The sequence below is a fragment of the Corythoichthys intestinalis genome, chromosome 17 (assembly GCF_030265065.1).
Source record: "Corythoichthys intestinalis isolate RoL2023-P3 chromosome 17, ASM3026506v1, whole genome shotgun sequence".
In the NCBI taxonomy this organism is placed as follows: Eukaryota; Metazoa; Chordata; class Actinopteri; order Syngnathiformes; family Syngnathidae; genus Corythoichthys; species Corythoichthys intestinalis.
The window spans coordinates 36628454-36649004 of record NC_080411.1 but is presented as its reverse complement, the minus strand read 5'-3'; the positions used below and the strand labels follow the sequence as shown (position 1 = coordinate 36649004).

General features: G+C 40.3%; 1 protein-coding gene across 3 annotated transcripts in view; it reads right to left on the bottom strand.

Moving 5' to 3' along the window:
* The window catches only part of LOC130905159 (nucleus accumbens-associated protein 2), a 119192-nt gene that overhangs the window by 26995 nt on the left and 71646 nt on the right, over positions 1-20551 (bottom strand). For 2 of the 3 annotated variants that reach the window (XM_057818282.1, XM_057818279.1), the window contains one exon: positions 1359-1527. In XM_057818282.1, the coding sequence (XP_057674265.1) occupies positions 1359-1470 (112 nt within the window). In that variant the 5' untranslated portion in view covers positions 1471-1527. Of the gene's footprint in view, positions 1-1358; positions 1528-14415; positions 14953-20551 lie in introns of those variants that run through there. The other variant, XM_057818281.1, reaches the window with a different exon arrangement.

The window sequence follows — 20551 nt, the reverse complement described above, 5'->3', positions numbered from 1 at the left end:
GTTGAAAAAAAACAAAAAACAATTGCATGTCCTGCGATGTGACTATTGCGCATGCGCACATTGCGATGGAGATGTTCAAACGATTTATTGTGCAAGCTTAGCTGATAGCATTTACTCATGCGACAAAATTGAATGTAAACAGATTCAGAACACTGACTCCGCCTTTCCAACATTATTCAAAACAATTAAAAAAAAAAAAAATCTAGCATTATTATTACAGTATGCTATACGGAAATAATAGTATTATAATAATTATAATATTCATTGCAAGTCATCTTTTTTTAAAAAAAAAAAAAGGTGTCATTTTAAAGCTATTCTCATTGTACATTCTGAATTCTTTAGTATTATAGTATGTACATATTATAGTATTAATCCCACATACTTCAGAATTAACTCCAGAAATCGTTATTTATATGACGAACGTGACGTGGTTTTATTCTGAAATGTTCCCCGGAAATACGTTCGCTAAACCGCTCACAACTTTACACTTCGCAAAAAGCTCTTTTCGACATTGCTTGTGGTGTCAGCAATAGATTTTTTTTTCTTTTCATTTTTTCGTTTGCAAATGCTGTTAACCAGCGATTTTTCATGTTTGAAGTGTCCTTTTAACCGCAAGTTTGCGTTTTTGAGAAGACTGTCAAAGTTTTGTAGCAGGCTAAAGTAGGTCGTTCCCCATAGGTTCCCCATTAGTGTCAATGTAGCAATGCTAACGTTTACAGTGTTAAATATGGATGTTTCCTTATTTTGTATGTGTGAACTGTAATTCTACGGCGTGTTGATGAACAATAAACATCTGGACACAACAACTGGAGTCTTATATGTCATCTACACGCACGAACAAATTTATGCACGAACGCACGCAGTGATAGAACGCAGCCTTGAAAATCACCGCCCTCATTCTTATTTACTCTGCGATAAATGGAATCATTGCATATTGCGACAGGCTTATCAACTTCAATAAAACATGTCGTTAGTTAGTTAAATGGACTTGCGACCCCCCCCCCCACACACACACACCTCTAAAAATTTTCTCCTCGGATCTACACAATTCACGTAGGTCACCCTTTTTGACTTTAAAACGGCGAATTTTGCCGAAATGTGAGTGATTTTCATGCCTCATGTAGTGTTATTTACTGTCAAATCTCTAATTGTGTATCGCCTTTAAGAGAATAGACACCATGTGGGTAAGGTGTATGCGAAAGAGAAATTAGTCAGTCAGCACCGGTAACTAACTAATTGGATTGGATGTCTACTAGTTACAAACTCATTTCAAATCACATTAAAAAGATGAAAACAGCCACATTAATTCAGTTCAGACAAAAAAAGACAAAACCTCCAAGGTTTCCTAGTGAGCTCACCTTTGACTAGGATGGAGACATCACAGTAGTGTCCCAACAAACGCTGCTCATTCAGAGAGCCTAGCACTGTGGCTCCAAAATTTGGGATCTCGACATGGAGCAGTTGCGACATATTTGGACCAGAAAACCTCTGCCTTGGACCGCAGAAAGCACCAGTGAGGGAAGGAATCTGTAGATAAACAAACAAACAAAAAAAAGGACAATTGACAAGCGGCCTTCCAGGGCGTACTTCGTCTTTTGTCCAAAGTCAGCACGTATCGGCTCCAGCTCATTGTCATTAGAAGAAGCGCTCAAGAAAATGGATAGATATACAAGAAGGATGAGATATGGAGAAAAGTTGTGTGAAGCAATGTTTGCAAATGGACGCTGGAAGTAAAAATAGAGCCAAGCTGTGCATATATGAGGCCAATGACAAATGCTTTCCTGTATGCAGACTTCAAGTGGCCTTCATGACTAAACCACACAGCATCACAAGCATCCGTTAATGGGAAATTTCCTATTGGACGTATTGGAAGATTTGCGCTTGTGTCACACAAAATAAACTATGTTACAGTTCCAGGAAAACTCCACATATTTGCAGTTCACCATTTTGTTTAACTGTCGTTTGATGTTCCTAAGGCCCTTTCAAAGTACAAAAGTTGGCGAGGATATTTCAAATCTTAAAAGATTGTACAGCGTAACAGTTCAGGTCATACTACCGTATATATTCACGTATAGGTCGATACGAAAAATATTTCGCAGTTAGTTTGTGGTTAAAAAAAAGTAGGTATTTTAGGTTGACCCTCGTATGGGTCGCACCACAATATGGGAGATTTTTGGGCAAATTTTTGGACCAATTTTCGATACCAATATGACAAACAAAACATAGCCTACAATATCAATTCGTCCAATATCGTCAAAAATATTGTTGTCGTAAATACATTGTTCAATCTGGATTTAACATGTCTATAGAAAACTTTCCTGAACGAAACATGGGCGCCATCTTTGAGAATTTCTGCTCAGGACCTCCGGTTTAGACAGAAGAACATAAAGTGCAGTTGAAGTAATCAGTGTTTTGACAAAGTTAAAGCTGCAAAATCAAAGCAGAGAAACCCACAGAATCTCAAAAAATTGATTCAGCACGACGTAGATGAGACTCCGAGACTTTGTGTGCTGTGCGTGAACTCCTGGAAGCGCCTATACATATGGTTGGAAGTGGAATGTTTTGATCAGCGACCAGCTGCTAGCTACAACGCGCCAGTGTGGATATACCTCGCCATACGCCTTAAAACAAAACCAGCTGCAGACAATAAGTTAAGGATGTGCTTTAAACCTAACGATCCAACTAAAATATTGTATGTTTGTTCTTATCACTTCGTTGATTATCCGTAGACAAAATTCTAACAACCTGTGCAGCTTGTGTTAACGTGAGGTGTAGATTGATACGCTGGCCCCTTGAATGACCAGAATGGAGTGAAATTACAAAGAATATTAGAGTTGCTGAATGCAGAAGAGCTGACAGATTTTGTTGTTACAAGGAAATACTACTAGAGATGTACTTATAAACAAAATTAGTATGTCATTCTTTTTTATTCCTGTCATTGATCGCAATAAAACATTTGGACAAAATGATTCCATTTCTTGTTTTATTTAAAACAATTGGTGCATGTGCAAAACAGGTCAATAAATCACAATTTATAAATTTATTAGAAAAATATGAAAAAAAGCAGAGCATAAGTCGAGCATTCCATCATCAAAGTAGAAGGCACGTCGTCTCCATCCACGTCCATCAATGTACAGTAAGTGTTGTTGTGAGAGTATCAAGTTGTTTTTCCTTGCCTAACAGCGTTTTCCATCTGTAATCAAATGAATAAAAAACTTATCACACTTGCATTTATGCGTTTACATAATTGTGCCATCCTACACGTACTGAATAGCAACAGGCTAGCAGCAGATAGCATGTGTTGCAGCCACAGCAGTACAGTAGTTGTACTAGATAATATTAAAAGATAATCATAAATGCAATCATCATCGTAATAACAATATCAAAGATAACAGGGGTACTCGTAACAATGCCGTTTCATACGCGATATTTTAGCTTTACTATTTTTTGAGCACCAGACACATGAAAATGCAGGGATAGAAAGAACATACCGTCCATAACACCAGCGGCAACATGGCTACATAAACACCCAGTCTTTGTGATGACTCGTGCTTGGTTCCACATCTGGCTTCATGAACATGTTGTCCTCCCATGTCATGATGATGGCAGATGGATGCGGTATTTCCAAATTTTCTCTTTTGAGGGATTTTGATGACTGACGCCACACCAGCTCCACTGTTGTTTTGGATGGAGAAAGTGTAAAATGGAAGTCGCAAGCAGAAAACGTGGAAGTACCTCGGAAACTTTATAGAGCACATCAGACATGTTTGTTTGCATTTTATGGACGCTTCTTTCATTCCTAGATGACTTGGGGGGAACAGTATCACCTTTTCCTACAAACATGTAGACTCTTTGATGTAAATGTTGATTATATATAATGTTAGAATTAATAATCTCACTTTTCTGCATGATTTACACACAAGATCAAAAGTGTTGGCAGGCTTCTGTTAAACCCACAGTCAATCTGTCCAGAGTACAATGGAACATCATGACTGTTGAGGTATTCTAGAATGAAGTGTGCTGTCCAATGCTGGAAAACTTGGTGTTAGTCGAAGTTATTGCTGCAGGATGAATATCCATAACAAGGCTAAAACAATCCACGAATGACTCAGAGCAAAACATTGGTCTATTGTGAAGTGGCCTGAAATGAACCCTGATCTAAATCTTATTAAACATCTGTGGTATAAGCTGAGACAGGCCGTCTAGAGTGGGAAACTTTCAAACTTGAGACAACTGTAGCAGGTCAAATACCTGCTCATGTGCGTGTAAACCTGGTTAAGAATTACATAAAAAGGTTTGAATGTCATCTTTGCCAACTTCGATTACATTACAAAATACCGAGTTGACATTTTGCTATTGGCCAAATACTTAATTCCTGCACCATTACACATGAAAACTGTTTAAAAATCATAAAGTGATTTTCTGAAATTTTCTTTCCCCACATTCGCTCTCTCACAGTTAGAGTAAAAATATATTTTTTAAATTAAAAAATTTAGTTTTGATGAGAAACTACTGCCCACTTGAGACTACTTATTGGTGATAATACACAAATGAAAGGTAAAATTAGTGCTGCAACGATTAGTCGATTAACTCGGGTAATTCTGTCAGAAAAAAAGCTTTGAATCAAATTTATTTTTTAGAAAAAAAGATTTGAATTAAATTTAGCTGCTTCGAGGATTAGCTTGTTTTGAGAGTGTTGCATTTAGTTTTATTGATTTGGGTGGGTACACTGCCCTCTCTCTCAGTGAATACGCCACAACTCTTTAACATGGTTGAATCCAGCTGCTCCCTGTAAAGACCAACATAAAGTATGTTTTTGTTTGAGAGATGTTTATCCATTCGTTATTTAGTTTAGAAGTATTTTTAGCGGTTTTTTGGGGAAATGTTTTTAAACTATTTGTTAAGAGCGTTGTAAAAAAACAAAAATGTTGGCATTTAATTTGCTGTGCAATTGTTCTTTTTTTTTTGCTCAGATCTTTTTTTTTATCGTCTGAGGCTAAGCTCAGGTATTTTAAGTTACTTTTAAATGCATTTATTGCTCTTGTAAAATAAAGTGCAATTCTACATAGGCTGAAGACACTCAAATTTTATTGTGTATTTGCATTAAATGCTATTTTTAAATTAATGTTAGCAAGCCAAAATAAATATTATTGCAAGCGCTAAACTCTTGTTAATTTGTTTTACATATCCTAAAATTTATTCCAGCTAAAATTTATTCCTTCCCATGGACTCACCACCTGTGGGAGGGGCCAAAGGGGTCGGGTGCGGCAGCCAAAGGCGGGGGCCTTGGCGGTCCAACCCCCGGCTGCAGAAGCTAACTCTTGGGACATGGAGTGTCACCTCTCTGGCAGGGAAGGAGCCTGAGCTGGTGGGTGAGGCAGAGAAATTCCGACTAGATATAGTCGGACTCTCCTCCACACACAGCTTGGGTTCTGGTACCAATCCTCTCGAGAGGGGTTGGACTCTCTTCCACTCTGGAGTTGCCCACGGTGAGAGGCGCCGAGCAGGTGTGGGCATACTTATTGCCCCCCGGCTTGGTGCCTGTACGTTGGGGTTTACCCCGGTAGACGAGAGGGTAACCTCCCTCCGCCTTCGGGTGGGGGGACGGGTTTTGACTGTTGTTTGCGCTTATGCACCGAACAGCAGCTCAGAATACCCACCCTTTTTGGAGTCCTTGGAGGGTGTGCTGGAGAGCGCCCCCTCTGGGGACTTCCTCATTCTACTGGGGGACTTCAACGCTCACGTGAGACCTGGAGGGGCGTGATTGGGAGGAACGGCCCCCCCGATCAGAACCCGAGTGGTGTTCTGTTATTGGACTTCTGTGCTCGTCACGGTTTGTCCATAACGAACACCATGTTCAAACATAGGAGTGTCCATATGTGCACTTGGCACCAGGACACCCTAGGCCGCAGTTCAATGATCGACTTTGTAATCGTGTCATCGGACTTGCGGCCACATGTTTTGGACACTCGGGTGAAGAGAGGGGCGGAGCTGTCAACTGATCACCATCTGGTGGTGTGTTGGCTCCGATGGCGGGGGAAGTTGCTGGCCAGACCCGGCAGGCCCAAACGTATTGTGAGGGTCTGCTGGGAACGTCTGGCGGAATCCCCTGTCAGAAAGAGTTTCAACACCCACCTCCGGCAGAACTTCTCCCTTGTCCCGGGGGAGGTGGGGGACATTGAGTCCGAGTGGGCCATGTTCCGCACCTCCATTGTTGAGGCGGCCGATCGGAGCTGTGGCCGTAAGGTGGTTGGTGCCTGTCGTGGCGGCAATCCCCGAACCCGCTGGTGGACACCAGTGGTAAGGGATGCCGTCAAGCTGAAGAAGGAGGCCTATAAGGCCTTTTTGGCCTGTGGGACTCCGGAGGCAGCTGACAGGTACCGGCTGGCCAAGCAGACTGCGGCTTCGGCGGTCGCTGAGGCAAAAACTCTGGCATGGGAGGAGTTCGGCGAGGCCATGGAAAACGACTTCCGGATGGCTTCAAGGAAATTCTGGTCCACCATCCGGCATCTGAGGAGAGGAAAGCAGTGCACCATTAACACTGTGTATAGTGAAGATGGTGTACTGCTGACGTCGACTCGGGACGTCGTGAGTCGGTGGGGAGAATACTTCGAAGTCCTCCTCAATTCCACCGACACACCTTCCTTTGAGGAAGCAGGGTCTGGGGACTCTGAGGTGGGCTCTTCGATCTCTGGGGTTGAAGTCACTGAGGCGGTTGGTAAGCTCCTCGATGGCAAGGCCCCGGGGGTAGATGAGATCCGCCCGGAGTTCCTAAAGGCTCTGGATGTTGTAGGGCTGTCATGGCTGACACGCCTCTACAACATCGCGTGGACATCGGGGACAGTGCCTCTGGATTGGCAGACCGGGGTGGTGGTCCCTCTTTTCAAAAAGGGGGACCGGAGGGTGTGTTCCAATTATAGAGGGATCACACTCCTCAGCCTCCCCGGTAAAGTCTATTCAGGGGTGCTGGAGAGGAGGGTCCGTCGGGAAGTCGAATCTCGGATTCAGGAGGAGCAGTGTGGTTTTCGTCCCGGCCGTGGAACAGTGGACCAGCTCTACACCCTCGGCAGGGTCCTTGAGGGTGCATGGGAGTTCGCCCAACCAGTCTACATGTGTTTGGTGGATTTGGAGAAGGCGTTCGACCGTGTGCCTAGGGGAGTCCTGTGGAGGGTGCTCCGGGAGTACGGGGTACCGAGCCCCTTGGTAAGGGCTGTTCGGTCCCTGTACGACCGGTGTCAGAGTCTGGTCCGCATTGCCGGCAGTAAGTCGAATTCGTTCCCAGTGAGGATTGGACTCCGCCAAGGCTGCCCTTTGTCACAGATTCTGTTCATAATTTTTATGGACAGAATTTCTAGGCGCAGCCGAAGCGTTGAGGGTGTCCGGTTTGGTGGCCTCAGCATTTCATCTCTGCTTTTTGCAGATGATGTGGTGCTGTTGGCTTTATCAAGCCGTGACCTCGCACTCTCACTAGGGCGGTTCGCAGCCGAGTGTGAAGCGGTTGGGATGAAGATCAGCACCACCAAATCCGAGACCATGGTCCTCAGCCGGAAAAGGGTGGCATGCCCTCTCTGGGTCGGGGAGGAGATCCTGCCCCAAGTGGAGGAGTTCAGGTATCTTGGGGTCTTGTTCACGAGTGAAGGTAGGAGGTAGCGGGAGATTGACAGGCAGATCGATGCAGCGTCTGCAGTGATGCGGACTCTGCACCGGTCCGTTGTGGTGAAGAAGGAGCTGAGCCAAAAGGCGAAGCTCTCGATTTACCGGTCAATCTACGTTCCTACCCTCACCCTATGGTCACGAGCTGTGAGTCGTGACCGAAAGAACAAGATCCCGGATACAAGCGGCCGAAATGAGTTTCCTCTGCAGGGTGTCCGGGCTCTCCCTTAGAGATAGGGTGAGAAGCTCGGTCATCCGGGAGGGGCTTGGTGTCGAGCCGCTACTCCTCCGCGTTGAGAGGAGCTAGTTGAGGTGGCTCAGGCATCTGGTTCGAATGCCTCCTGGACGTCTCCCTGGAGAGGTGTTCCGGGCATGTCCCACCGGCGGGAGGCCCCGGGGTCGACCCAGGACACGCTGGAGAGACTATGTCGCTCGGCTGGCCTGGGAACGCCTTGGAATCCCGCCGGAGGAGCTGGCTGAAGTGGCTGGGGAGAGGGAAGTCTGGGCTTCCCTGCTAAAGCTACTGCCCCCGCGACCCGACCCCGGACTAAGCGGAAGATAATGGATGGATGGAAAATTTATTCTGCAACGCATTAAATGTTCATAGTCTGATTACTCGATTATTCGAACTGATAGATTAATCAAATAAATAATCGATAGTAGCTAAAATATTGATCAGTAATATAGTAATGCATTATATATGCATAATAGGGGTGCGGGACAATATTGATTTAATAAAGAATGATTCTAAAAGCCACAGTGATTTGAAATTGATTTCCAATCCCCCCCAAAATTTATTTTAAAAAAACATTTAATTTGTCGTGTGCCTGCTGAGTGCTTCACATTTACCGTGGCCTCAGCCTGCGGGCTTCTGTACTGTATGGAAGTGAATTAGCACCACAGTTAGCCAATTTGCTTAAGCAGCTGCATAATCTATTAGCAGCATGGAGCAAGAAGGAGATTCGACCCTCTCCTTTGTCACTGAGAGCTATTCTGAAGACATTGGAACAGAGGTATGTCGTACAATACCATTCTCATTTTAACTATGTACTTACAACAGCAGAAATAATATATAATAATATTGAATACCGTAGTTGTACTACAAAAGGGTGAGTTGTGATGACCAAGACAGATTTGAAGTTGATATTGTTTTTTTTTTTTTTAGATTGCCTTTAATGTTTTTGCACATATTTGTTCATCCTTTGAATTCTTTTTCTAAAATCCAAACAAAAAAGCTTTGACAAAAACGGGAAATTTAAATAATTTCCTCTAATTAATTAATAACATATTTTAAAAAAGGAAACACTTGTTAGAGAATCTCTGGATACAATTTGAAAGTGAGTGAGTTTGCATTCCAAATTACAATTGCCCAGTGGTTCTATTAAACCTTATAAGGCACTAATGTGACTTTTGTCCGCCATTGACAGCGCCAGACGTCCAATCCATTTTGACTGGGCGAGGCTGGCAGCGACCATTTGTTGTGATCATGTACGTTCATTTGCCCCTCCCAGTCAAAATGGAAGGGATGTCTTGCACAGTCATTGGCACTGCAAGATGAACACTTACGGCCAGTCTTCCCAATTAAAATTAAAAGAACGTCTTTTGCTGACTTTGCTGCTTAAAACTACTTTGTTACCGTAATTTTCACTTTAAGGCGCACCTGACTACAAGCCGCCACCCACCAAATTTGAAACGAAAATGACATTTGTTCATAGATAAGTCGGACTAGACTATAAGCTGAAGTTGTCCTCACTGTATTATGGGATATTTACACCAGAAGATATTAAGCGGTAAAACTGTATTTGACTGCAGCATCATAAGACTGTATAATTCCAAATGAACCACCATGAAGTTTTGAACAAATTGGCTGCAAAGCTTCATTGCTTCAAGAAGCTTCATTTGGGCATCACTGCTCCCATGCAGGAGACAGTCAACATCTGCTGCCACCTAATGTCAACATTTGTTGTCCAACATGCCTCCTAGCATGCATTGCTGCACTACAGAAGTAAATACAAAAAAAATCCTGTTCTGTGCTAATTATTTCTTCAGTTACTTATCCAGTTGTTTCATTAATTGCTAGGGGTGTAACGGTACACAAAAATCTCGGTTCGGTATTTACCTCGGTTTTGAGGTCACGGTTCGGTTTATTTTCGGTACAGTAAGAAAACAAAATGCAAAATATAAATGTGCTAGTTGTTTATTACACACTTTTGTGCTTTCAACAATAGGAACATTAGCCTATGTAAAGCTAGAATTCTGCTCAAAAATACAAAATACAATATTCTGAAATGTAGATATTTTGAAAAACAAAATAAAAATAAATAACATTGGCTCAGACTTTTTCTTTAAACAAATATCTGATGTGCAAAATTGAACAGTTGCAACACTGAACAGTTTCAAGTTTCTCATATTAACTTTATGACCACAGCCTCGAAAAGTAAGGGTTACATTTAGGGCTGTCAAACGATTAAAAATTTTAATCGAGTTAATCACAGCTTAAAATTTTAATTAATCGCAATTCAAACCATCTTTAATATGCCATATTTTTCAGTAAATTATTTTTGGAAAGATAAGACACAAGACGGATACATACATTCACCATACTGTACATAATAAGTACTGTATTTGTTGACTATAACAATTAATTTACAAGATGGCTTTAACATTAACATTCTTTCTGTTGAAGACATTTTCTCTCCAAAAACACACAACAGAGCCTCAGAACAGTAACATAAAAAAGTATTTTTTATAATGTGTGCAAATGTGTGTGTAGTGTACACATAAATATGGCCCTCTTCTCTACTCATCCTCTAGCCAATCGCTGAGGCAAACCAACTTATTTTTTGAGAGTTGTTCCATATATATTCTTTTTTAGATTGAATTCCCCACCCAGAGGGCCAACCTGCTTTTCTTCCATGTTTACATTTAACTGTTACCCACGCTGCTCACTGCACTTCGATGACGAGTTCAAAAACTTCAAAAACTAGCCGCTGTCAACACTCTGAGAGTTTGCATTTGACAGCATATGTGCCGCGTACCTCCTCTCCTTGCCAGCTGTTTGCTCGCCATTCATTCACCTGTGCATTTGATCGCTACTTTGTTACACTTCCGCTTTTTCGGTGAGTTCTTTTGTGTTCATTCATTATTGGATCGTTTTTGTTCACCACTGTAAATAATAGCACCGCAGCAGTAGGCGTAAACAGCTGTCTTTTTGTTATTTCCTTTTTACGATCAGGGTTTACTTAGCAGGTGGGGTTTAAGTGTAGTTTCATTTTGTTTGTTGTTTTGGCCTGGGCTTACGGCGAAGCCAGCTTCTTCCGCACTTTGAATATTTTGTTCATCGCGAGTTCGACTTGTGTGAAAAAAATTTGTGTCCATTTGCAACTTGTGTGTGTGGCTCGTTTTATGTTACGCCCTTAGCGAGCCGTCCGTGGGACGTAAGAGTGGGATTATGGGATGAATGAGCGGGTCATTTCGTGCTTGCGTTAAATGCGTCAAATATTTTAACGTGATTAATTCAAAAATTAATTACCCCCCGCTAACGTGCTAAATTTGACAGCACTAGATTACGTCAAAAACTCGTTCGGTATGCCTCCATTCTGAACCGAGCACCCCCTACCGAAACGGTTCAATACAAATACATGTACCGTTAAGCCTGAGTTATGCTACCGCGTTGCGGTGACGGCACAGCGACTACAGCGTCATTTGACATTCGATGGTTCTCCATCCAGGTGATACGTTGCTCTGTAATTCACCACCAAGCCACTAGAGGGGTGTGGCGTTATGTTTGTACGGTTTTGGGGCATGCTTTTTGACTTCCTCATGTCTAGTTTAACAGAGAAAAAAAATAAACAATGCAAGATGGAACACATGACGTGGATCTTCAGCTCATCAACATTATTGTTTTATTTGCTGTTTTGACTTTTATCATGATTTCTTAATATCATAGTATAGTACTTTCCTGCCTTTTATTTACCATGTACCATGTTTGTCTTTGTTGTGAAGCACTTTGAGGACCTTTCGGGTTTTTGTAAAGGGCTATAGAAATTTGATTGATGAAGGTTTAAACGTCTTAAAAGTGTTCAGTTTTGAATCGCTGTCCACTGTAGTAACCACCCCCTGAGAGGTTTAAACCAACCAGTTTGAACAAACTTTGTAACAAAACTGTAAAAAACAGAGTTCCAACGATATAAAAAGGTTTTATCCTCTTATTGGCCAGATCGCCCAGCTCTAAGCACACATACAAAATATAACACAGTAACACACACACATTCACTTTTATACAGGGGTGAAAGTGTGCCAGAACGGTCAGGAACGCAGTTCCGGTATAAGATTCAGGGCCAGAATTCTGTTCCAGTATAAGATTCAGGGCCGGAATGCTGTTCCGGTACATGGTGCTTTGATTCCGAAAATATGACAGCAACTGTCAAAACGCTATGTAAAAAAAATGCTAAACTGCCACACATGCATTTAATCTCCAAGAAGAAAACAATCTACCAACATCAGATTTACATACACAAGTGTTAACAACAAGCATAATAAAGTGCTTGTGGAGCGTAATCCGTTTCCACCAATATTTATTATTGATTTTATTCCACGGACGGCATGGAGGTTTCCCCAGCTGCTGCAGTTATCAGAGTCTGACGATGACGAGTCAAGTCAATGTGCAAACGCACGCAGCAAAGCAAAACGCCTGGACTCATTTATCCATTCAATTGGCTGACATACTGACATATGATCAGCAGAGATTGTTAGCTCTGATTGGTTGAAATGTGCATGTTTTCTGGAGCAGCAAAAAAAAAAAAAAAAAAAAAAAAAAAAAAAAAAAAAAAGGTTGAATTGATACGAACAAAAATGGCCAATGCAACATAAAATGGATCAAATTTTCAACTTTAAGAGAAACGAAAGAGTTGAGGAGGCTTATTTATCATATTTAGTTTGATTTGCTCTGATAGGGAGGTTCAGAACATCTTAGCTGTCAATGTAAACTTTCGACTTATATTTGTTCATTTATGTTTGGCTACTTATTCATTTCCTTATGATTTAAAAAAGTCAATGTTTGCGCGATCTTCAAAATATATTCCATTTCACTCTGCATAATATAAGTAATCGGTACTTATTTTTCTGAATGTATGTTACTTATATCTTTATTATAAAAAAAAAAAGTAAATGTTTACATTAACTTCAAGTTTAGCATACATCCTATGTAGGGTTGTTCCGATCATGTTTTTTTGCTCCCGATCCGATCGTTTTAGTTTGAGTATCTGCCGATCACGATATTTCCCAATTTGATTGTTTTTTTCTTTTTTGCTCCCGATTCAATTCCAATCATTCCCGATAATTTTTCCCAATCATATACATTTTGGCAATGCATTAAGAAAAAAATGAATAAAACTTGGACTAATATATACATTCAACATACAGTAAATAAGTACTGTATTTGTTTATTATGACAATAAATCCTCAAGATGGCATTTACATTATTAACATTCTTTCTGTGAGAGGGATCCACAGATAGAAAGACTTGTAATTCTTAAAGGATAAATGTGACTTTGTATATTGTGACTAAATATTGCCATCTAGTGTATTTGTTGAGCTTTCAGTAAATGATACTGTAACCATTTAACTTCTGCCCAAATGCATGATGGGAAGTGCAACCATGACTGTGCGTCATGGTACCAACTGATATATCTTCTCTGCGTTGGTAAATAACATAGGGTGTTAAGAAAATAACATAGGGTGTTAAGAAAAGGATCAACTACTACCTTTCTTCCCCACATTGCTTCCCACGATTATTATAATCATTGGGAGAGGGAATGTAAGGCTTTAGCCATTTAAAAAAAAGGCTCCAAAGACTGCCAAAATTCACTCTACTCATTTTATGCTGCCTTTTAGCTCATATTCTGTATGGGTAAAACGGCGCCATTATAGATTAAACGCGACAATGCGTGAGTGGATCGTGCAGTGCATGCGTTAATTGCGTTAAATATCGTAACGTGATAAATGTAAAAAATATTAATTCTCACCGTTAACGCGATAAATTTGATAACCCTACCTTAAGCTTAAACTAAAGACTCTGGAAGACTGTAACACATGTCTGTAACGTTAAAAACAATTAGAAAACAATTTAATAAAAAAATATATATATATTAAAAAAACGCATGTCCGATATTTTTTTGCCGATTCCGATACTTTGAAAATGACGTGATCGGAAGCCGATCGATCGGGACATCTCTTAATCCGATGTTCTTAAGTAGTTAAAATTGAGATTTGGCATTTAGTATGTGAGGAAATGAGGGAAAATAAAAATTAGGAGATGGAGGTTGGGGTTATTGCTGTTTTTGTTAACTTTTATTTTGCAAATCATTGAAAAAATATTGAATGAAAATCAGTTTTTGTATGTGTTGTAGAAATAACTGTGCTAAAAAAAAGTTTTTTTTTTTTTTTTGCATTTCAGTAGTTTAAGAAGTTTGACCCGCCCCAAAAGCCTCTAGCCACTTTCACCCCTGCTTATATATATATCAGTTCCATCATTGAGCAATGCAGCACAGCAGTTTCCAGGAATACAAGCCGAAAAAAATGTCACCACCTCCCTCACGTACTTCTTTCCCACTTCATGGGCGCGTGCACGCGCACACACGCACTCTGTCTTACTTACATAAAAGTATGCACGCCTAAACACACAGTCAAACACGCGCGCGCGCACAGTGCGGGCTGCATTGAGAAACGAGTGTGTAATCTGGCACGTAAACGCTTACTCACCTGGGGAAAGCGGCATAAAACAGGGTCATGCACTAATGCAGAGAAACGTGCTCAGACAGTCTTCGCAGTCGACGTGCTGACAAAGCGGCGGCTGCTCGGTGATGTCCCGAAAGCGGAGTTTGACGTGCGCTCTAAAGTGTCATCCCTAATAAATCCCTCTCAAAGAGAAAGGATTCTCTTTTGCTTTGCGGCATGACTGACTTTTCCATCTCCTTTCCGTCTTATATGTCGGTATTCCATTCCGTGCAGTCAAGACTCCCCCTGCCTGTCTGTCATGATCCCTCCGCCGCTCTCCCATCTCGCCGTCCTCCTCCAGAGACTCAGATTCAACAAGTGCCAGTGCAGAAAGAGACACATAAGATGTGACGGAGAGAGCGAGAGAAAGCAGTGTGAATCAATGATGAAAGGAGTGGGAGGCTCACGAGTGTGTGTGTGCTGGATCAATGCAGTATCTATACGTCGCAGGGAGTGGGAGGGAGAGCAAAAAAACAGGCTACAGTTACAGACAGTCAGAAAGTGGGCAGTGCTGGAGAGACACGAAAGGACGGGAGGGGAGGAAAGGGGCAAGGGGGGGGGGTGTCGCTTAGACAGACGGAGAAAGTCATTTGAGGACAGTACGAGGCTACGAGCAGAGAAAGACAATTAGGTTGAGTTGAGGCAAGCTGCACAGCTCGCCCCTGGACTTAGGAGGCGGCTATCTGCATGAGATCTTTCACATGATAGTTCAGAATGTCAGGCTATGAGTTACCACGGCGGAGTTATAGCCAAACTTATTTTCCATCAAGAGCGAGAAAACGGAGTGGTGCTTCGACTTGAGTTTTATTTGTTCTGTGAGGACGCTCGGAACTCAAAACATGTACTAAGCTGTCCATTGCAGTAAAATCAAGAACCAGAAAACTGCTGAATCTTGTTTTGATTAAGAAAACTAAAACTTACAGGAACCTATTTTACTTAACACTTTCATGTATGAATTATGATTTCTTCCCCCGTTCCTTAAATGTTTTTTATGACCCTCACATAACAGACGGGTCTCAAACCTGCGGCCGAGGGGCCAATTTTGCACGCAGGACAATAAAGGGTGATTAAAAAAAGAATATGTCAAAACCATTGTGGTATACTTAATCAAAAAACAAAAACAATTAATAAATAGCTGGCTACAAGTATTATACCATATTGGCCCGAATATAAGACTGTGTTTTTTGCATTGAAATAAGACTGAAAAGGAGGGGGTCGTCTTACATTCGTGGTCTAGACATTATACCTAGAGATGTCCCGATCGATCGGGTCCGATCACGTCATTTTCAAAGTATCGGAATCGGCAAAAAAATATCGGACATGCCTTTTTTTTAATATATATATTTTTTAATTAAATCGTTTTCTAATTGTATTTAACGTTACAGACATAATATGTTACACTCATCCAAATTCTTTAGTTTAGGCTTAAGGTAGGGTTATCAAATTTATCCCGTTAATGACGTAATTAATTTTTCCAAAAAATGTATCATGTTAAATATTTAACGCAATTAACGCATGCGCTGCACGACCCACTCACGCATTGTCGCGCTCAATCTGTAATTGTGCCGTTTTATCTATATATAGAGCTAAAGGCAGCGTAAAATGAGTAGAGTGAATTTTGGCAGCCTTTGGAGTCTTTTTTTTAATTGGCTAAAGCCTTACAATCCCTCTCCCTACGATTAGAAATATCGTGGGAAGCAATGTGGGGAAGAAAGGTAGTAATTGATCTTTTTCTTAACACACACTGTTATTTCCCAACGCAGAGAAGATATATCAATTGGTGCCACTACGCACAGTCATGGTTGCTCTTCCCATCATGCATTTGGGCAGAACAGTTAAATGGCTACAGTATCATTTACTGAAAGCTCAACAAATACACTAGATGCCAATATTTAGTCACAATATACAAAGTCACATTTATCCTTGAAGAATTACAAGTCTTACTATCCGTGGATCCCTCTCACAGAAAGAATGTTAATAATGTAAATGCCATCTTGAGGATTTATTGTCATAATAAACAAATACAGTACTTATGTACTGTATGTTGAATGTATATATTCATCCGAGTTTTATTCATTTTTTTATTAATGCATTGCCAAAATGTATATCATCGGGAAAAATTATCAGGAATGATTGGAATTGAATCGGGAGCAAAAAAAAAAAGCATCGGATCAGGAAATATCGGGATCGGCAGATACTCAAACTAAAACGATCGGGATCGGATCGGGAGCAAAAAAACATGATCGGAACAACCCTAATTATACCCATTCACGACGCTAAATGGCGCCAGATATCTTTGAAGCCATGTTCTGTCATGACAGATCTCAGCTACTCTCCCCATTCACGACGCTAGATGGCACCAGATATCATTGGACCGATCTGTTATGACAGATCTCAGCTACTCTGTTTAACCAGTTTGCATTATTTTATTGCAGTGTTTTTCCTAATTCAGATTTGTTTCAAGACTACAGTTACAGTTAGACTTCACTTTGATGGTTAATGCAGTCATTGCAATTTTGTTGTTTTATCACAATAGATTGGTTTATTTACATTTCAAAAACCAGAAGCCATTCATTTACGAATGTGATTGCACTTCAGTTTACATATTTAAATGTTCAGATATAAAGATTTGAATGAGGCAAAATAACATGCTTTTTCTCTGAAATATATTGTTATAATCATTTGTTTCAGATGTACTGTAATTATTTTCTGTATAAAAATTATTTTGGTGTTCAAAAAGTCTTTTTTTCAAACTTGTGTTTGAAAAAGAGGATGTCGTCTTATAATCAGGGCCGTCTTATATTCGGGCCAATACGGTATTTGCTCTGTCAGGACGCTCGGAACTAAACACATGTACTCAGCTATCCATTGCAGTAAAATCAAGAACAACAACAGAAAACTGCTGAATCTTGTTTTGATTGAGAAAACTAAAACTTACAGGAACCTATTGTACTTAACACTTTATGTATGAATTATGATTTCTTCCCCCGTTCCTTAAATGTTTTTATGACCCCCACATAACAGACGGGTCTCAAACCTGCGGCCGAGTGGCCAATTGTGCACCCAGGACAATAAAGGGTGATTCAAAAAGAATATGCCAAAACCATTGCGGTATACTTAATAAAAACGACAACAATTTATAACTAGCAGGATACAAGTATTATATATACCTTCAAGTTTTCATTTCATGCTTTACAAGTGCTCAATGTGACCACCACCAGTAGCACGGACGACATCAAGCCGGTATGAAAAACAACCCAAACTAACAAAACGCTTTCTGCTGAGAAGTCGCCATTTTGAGCGTCAATAAACAAGTGATTTTCCGACAAAGACGAATTGAAACTGACACACAGTTAAACAAGAATAATTCCTGTATCAAATGACAGCTAATTCAGTCTATTTCAATGATTTTAAAATCAATAAACGCGTCATGATTTTAGCACATCCTTTTTGAATCACTCTGTATTTTGCGGAACCCCTAACAATATTAGTCAGCCCTCATTTGACATCTAATTGTATAGTGATCCCTCGTTTTTTGCGGTTAATGGGGACCAGAACCTGCCGCGATATGTGGGAAAAACTGCGAAGTCGCCCCCCCCTCCATTTTTTTTGTGTGTGTTCAGTGTATCAATTCAGATTCAGTTTTTTTTCCCACTTTTTTCCCCCTCAAAGTATAATAAAAACCCTCATGTGTATATAACTTAGGTGTATTTTAATAAATGGTTTTAAGCACTTCAAATGTAATTATGATAAGTTTTGAACATACTACTGACCCGCCGAATTGTTTTTAAACAAATAGAAGCATGCTTGTTCCCCTTCATATCCCCCCCCCCCCCCCCCCCCCCCAAAAAAAAAAGACAAAAATTGAAAATTCAAAACATGATGACCACAAGGTGGTCATATTTCACAGCCCAATTAAGTTAAAAAATCTTATACACATTCACACATGCATTCACACAGCTTGCTAAGACAAAAATACTTCTGTATATAGAAGACGTAATTATTACATTCCCAGATTTCTTTACAGTGTTGATACAATATACAGTGAGGAGAACAAGTATTTGATACACTGCCAATGGGAAAACCCATTGGCAGTGTATCAAATACTATTTGATACACTGCCAATGGGAAAACCCATTGGCAGTGTATCAAATACTTGTTCTCCCCACTGTACATGTATGTGTCCCCTAATTTCATGAATTATTGGATTAATTAAATTCTTCATTGAGTGAGTCCACTCAAACCAGCTCAAGCTGCTCACTTACACACAATGAGTTGCCACAGCAACTGTTTAACAAGCTAAACGATGATTGACACATGCGGTGCTTTGAAGTTTCAGCTTCCAAGCGTCTTTGGCAAGATCAAACCTTAGCGTCTTTCAATCATCATTAACTTTATCAAGCAACTCCAGTGCACTGCTAGACCAAGAAAAACAGCTTATCTGTATTTATTCATTTTTAAATCGTTTTATTTAAAAAAAAAAAAAAATCCGCAATGGACTGAGGGCGTGAAGTTTCAAGAGCGAAGTAGCGAGGGATCACTGTCTTATTGTTGCCAGCCCATATTTTGCAAAGGGCAATAACAAATCTCGAAATAAATTAAAATAAAAGGAATTAATGAACTGAAAGATCAATTTTTACAAAAGCAACAATTATCTAAAAAGTAATTAAATCAAAATGTTAAAAATTGCTCATGTAAAAATCTTTATTTTTATAAATCTCTTGTGACCTCACATAACTGTTTTGGCTGCCATTGACACCAATAGACGTTCAATCAATTTTGACATTTGTTCAGTCGCCTCCCCCAGTCAAAATGGATTAGACTTTTCGACTAGTGCCGTCAATGGCAGCCACAGAAATAGTTTGGGCAATTTGCTGCTGATTTTAGTGTGGACAACTTGGTCACCAGGAGGCAGTATAATATATTGATTACATGAATAAACTGTGCAAAGAACATAGCTGGATTCTTCTCAACCATCACTTTTGAGGAAACCCAAAAAAAACGTGCTGCGTTGGATGAACCATTACCATTGCATTGACAAATTGAGCAGACAACCTTTAAAACTAGTCAATAATGTGGAATAAAACAAAATAACACACCTGCATGGGGACTGATCAATATTATTATGGCCTGATGCTAACCAAGCGTAAACACCAATCAATACGAACAGTTTTTTTTTTGTGTCAAAAACAACAACAGTTTGAGCTTGGTATTGTGCTATACGCGTGTCTTCAAATCAATCTTCCTCATGCACTTGAAACAGTAGCGGCATCCCACTTGCCAAGCAAGTATACCACGACAAAGAGGAGATAAACTAAGGATGATTAAGATTTCAAAAAAGAGAAATGACTTCAGGAGGCACGACGAATCATCTGGACATCTAATGATGCAACTCCTGAAATCCCTGTATGACCCACAGATGAGGAGAAAACACGTCATTTCTTACATTGTATACTGGACTGTCTCAGGAAATTAGAATACACAATATTCTAATTTTTTGAGACAGTCCTGTGTATATATACAGGACTGTCTCAGGAAATTAGAATACACAATATTCTAATTTCCTGACTGTCTCAGGAAATACACAATATTCTAATTTCCTGACTGTCTCAGGAAATTAGAATATTGTGTATTCTAATTTCCTGAGACAGTCCTGTATATATACACAGGACTGTCTCAAAAAATTAGAATATTGTGTATTCTAATTTCCTGAGACAGTCCAGTATACAATATAACTAACCACATTTCTAAAGTAGCCACAATGATTAACTTAAAAGTCATTTGACAGTCATTGGAGGACAATATATTTTTTTGGGTCTTCTGTTTTTTAAGTTGGCTAGAGATTGTGTGCATTTATGGTGAATCATGGAAAGACCTTTCTGGCAAACACCTACACGAGTACGCTGAGAAAAAAATTGTCAACAAGTCAGATGTAGCTTGGTTTTATGCAAAAATTGGGACAGAGTTATGTTTATCTCTTTGGTTGCTGCTTGAGTGGAAAGGCAGGATAGTGCTTGTTTACATATTTAACAACTCTCTTGTACATTTTCATAACTGTAAAAAGCCAAATGGCTGAAAATGGACAGTTGGACCTGGTACAGATGACCAAAGTAAATTTATT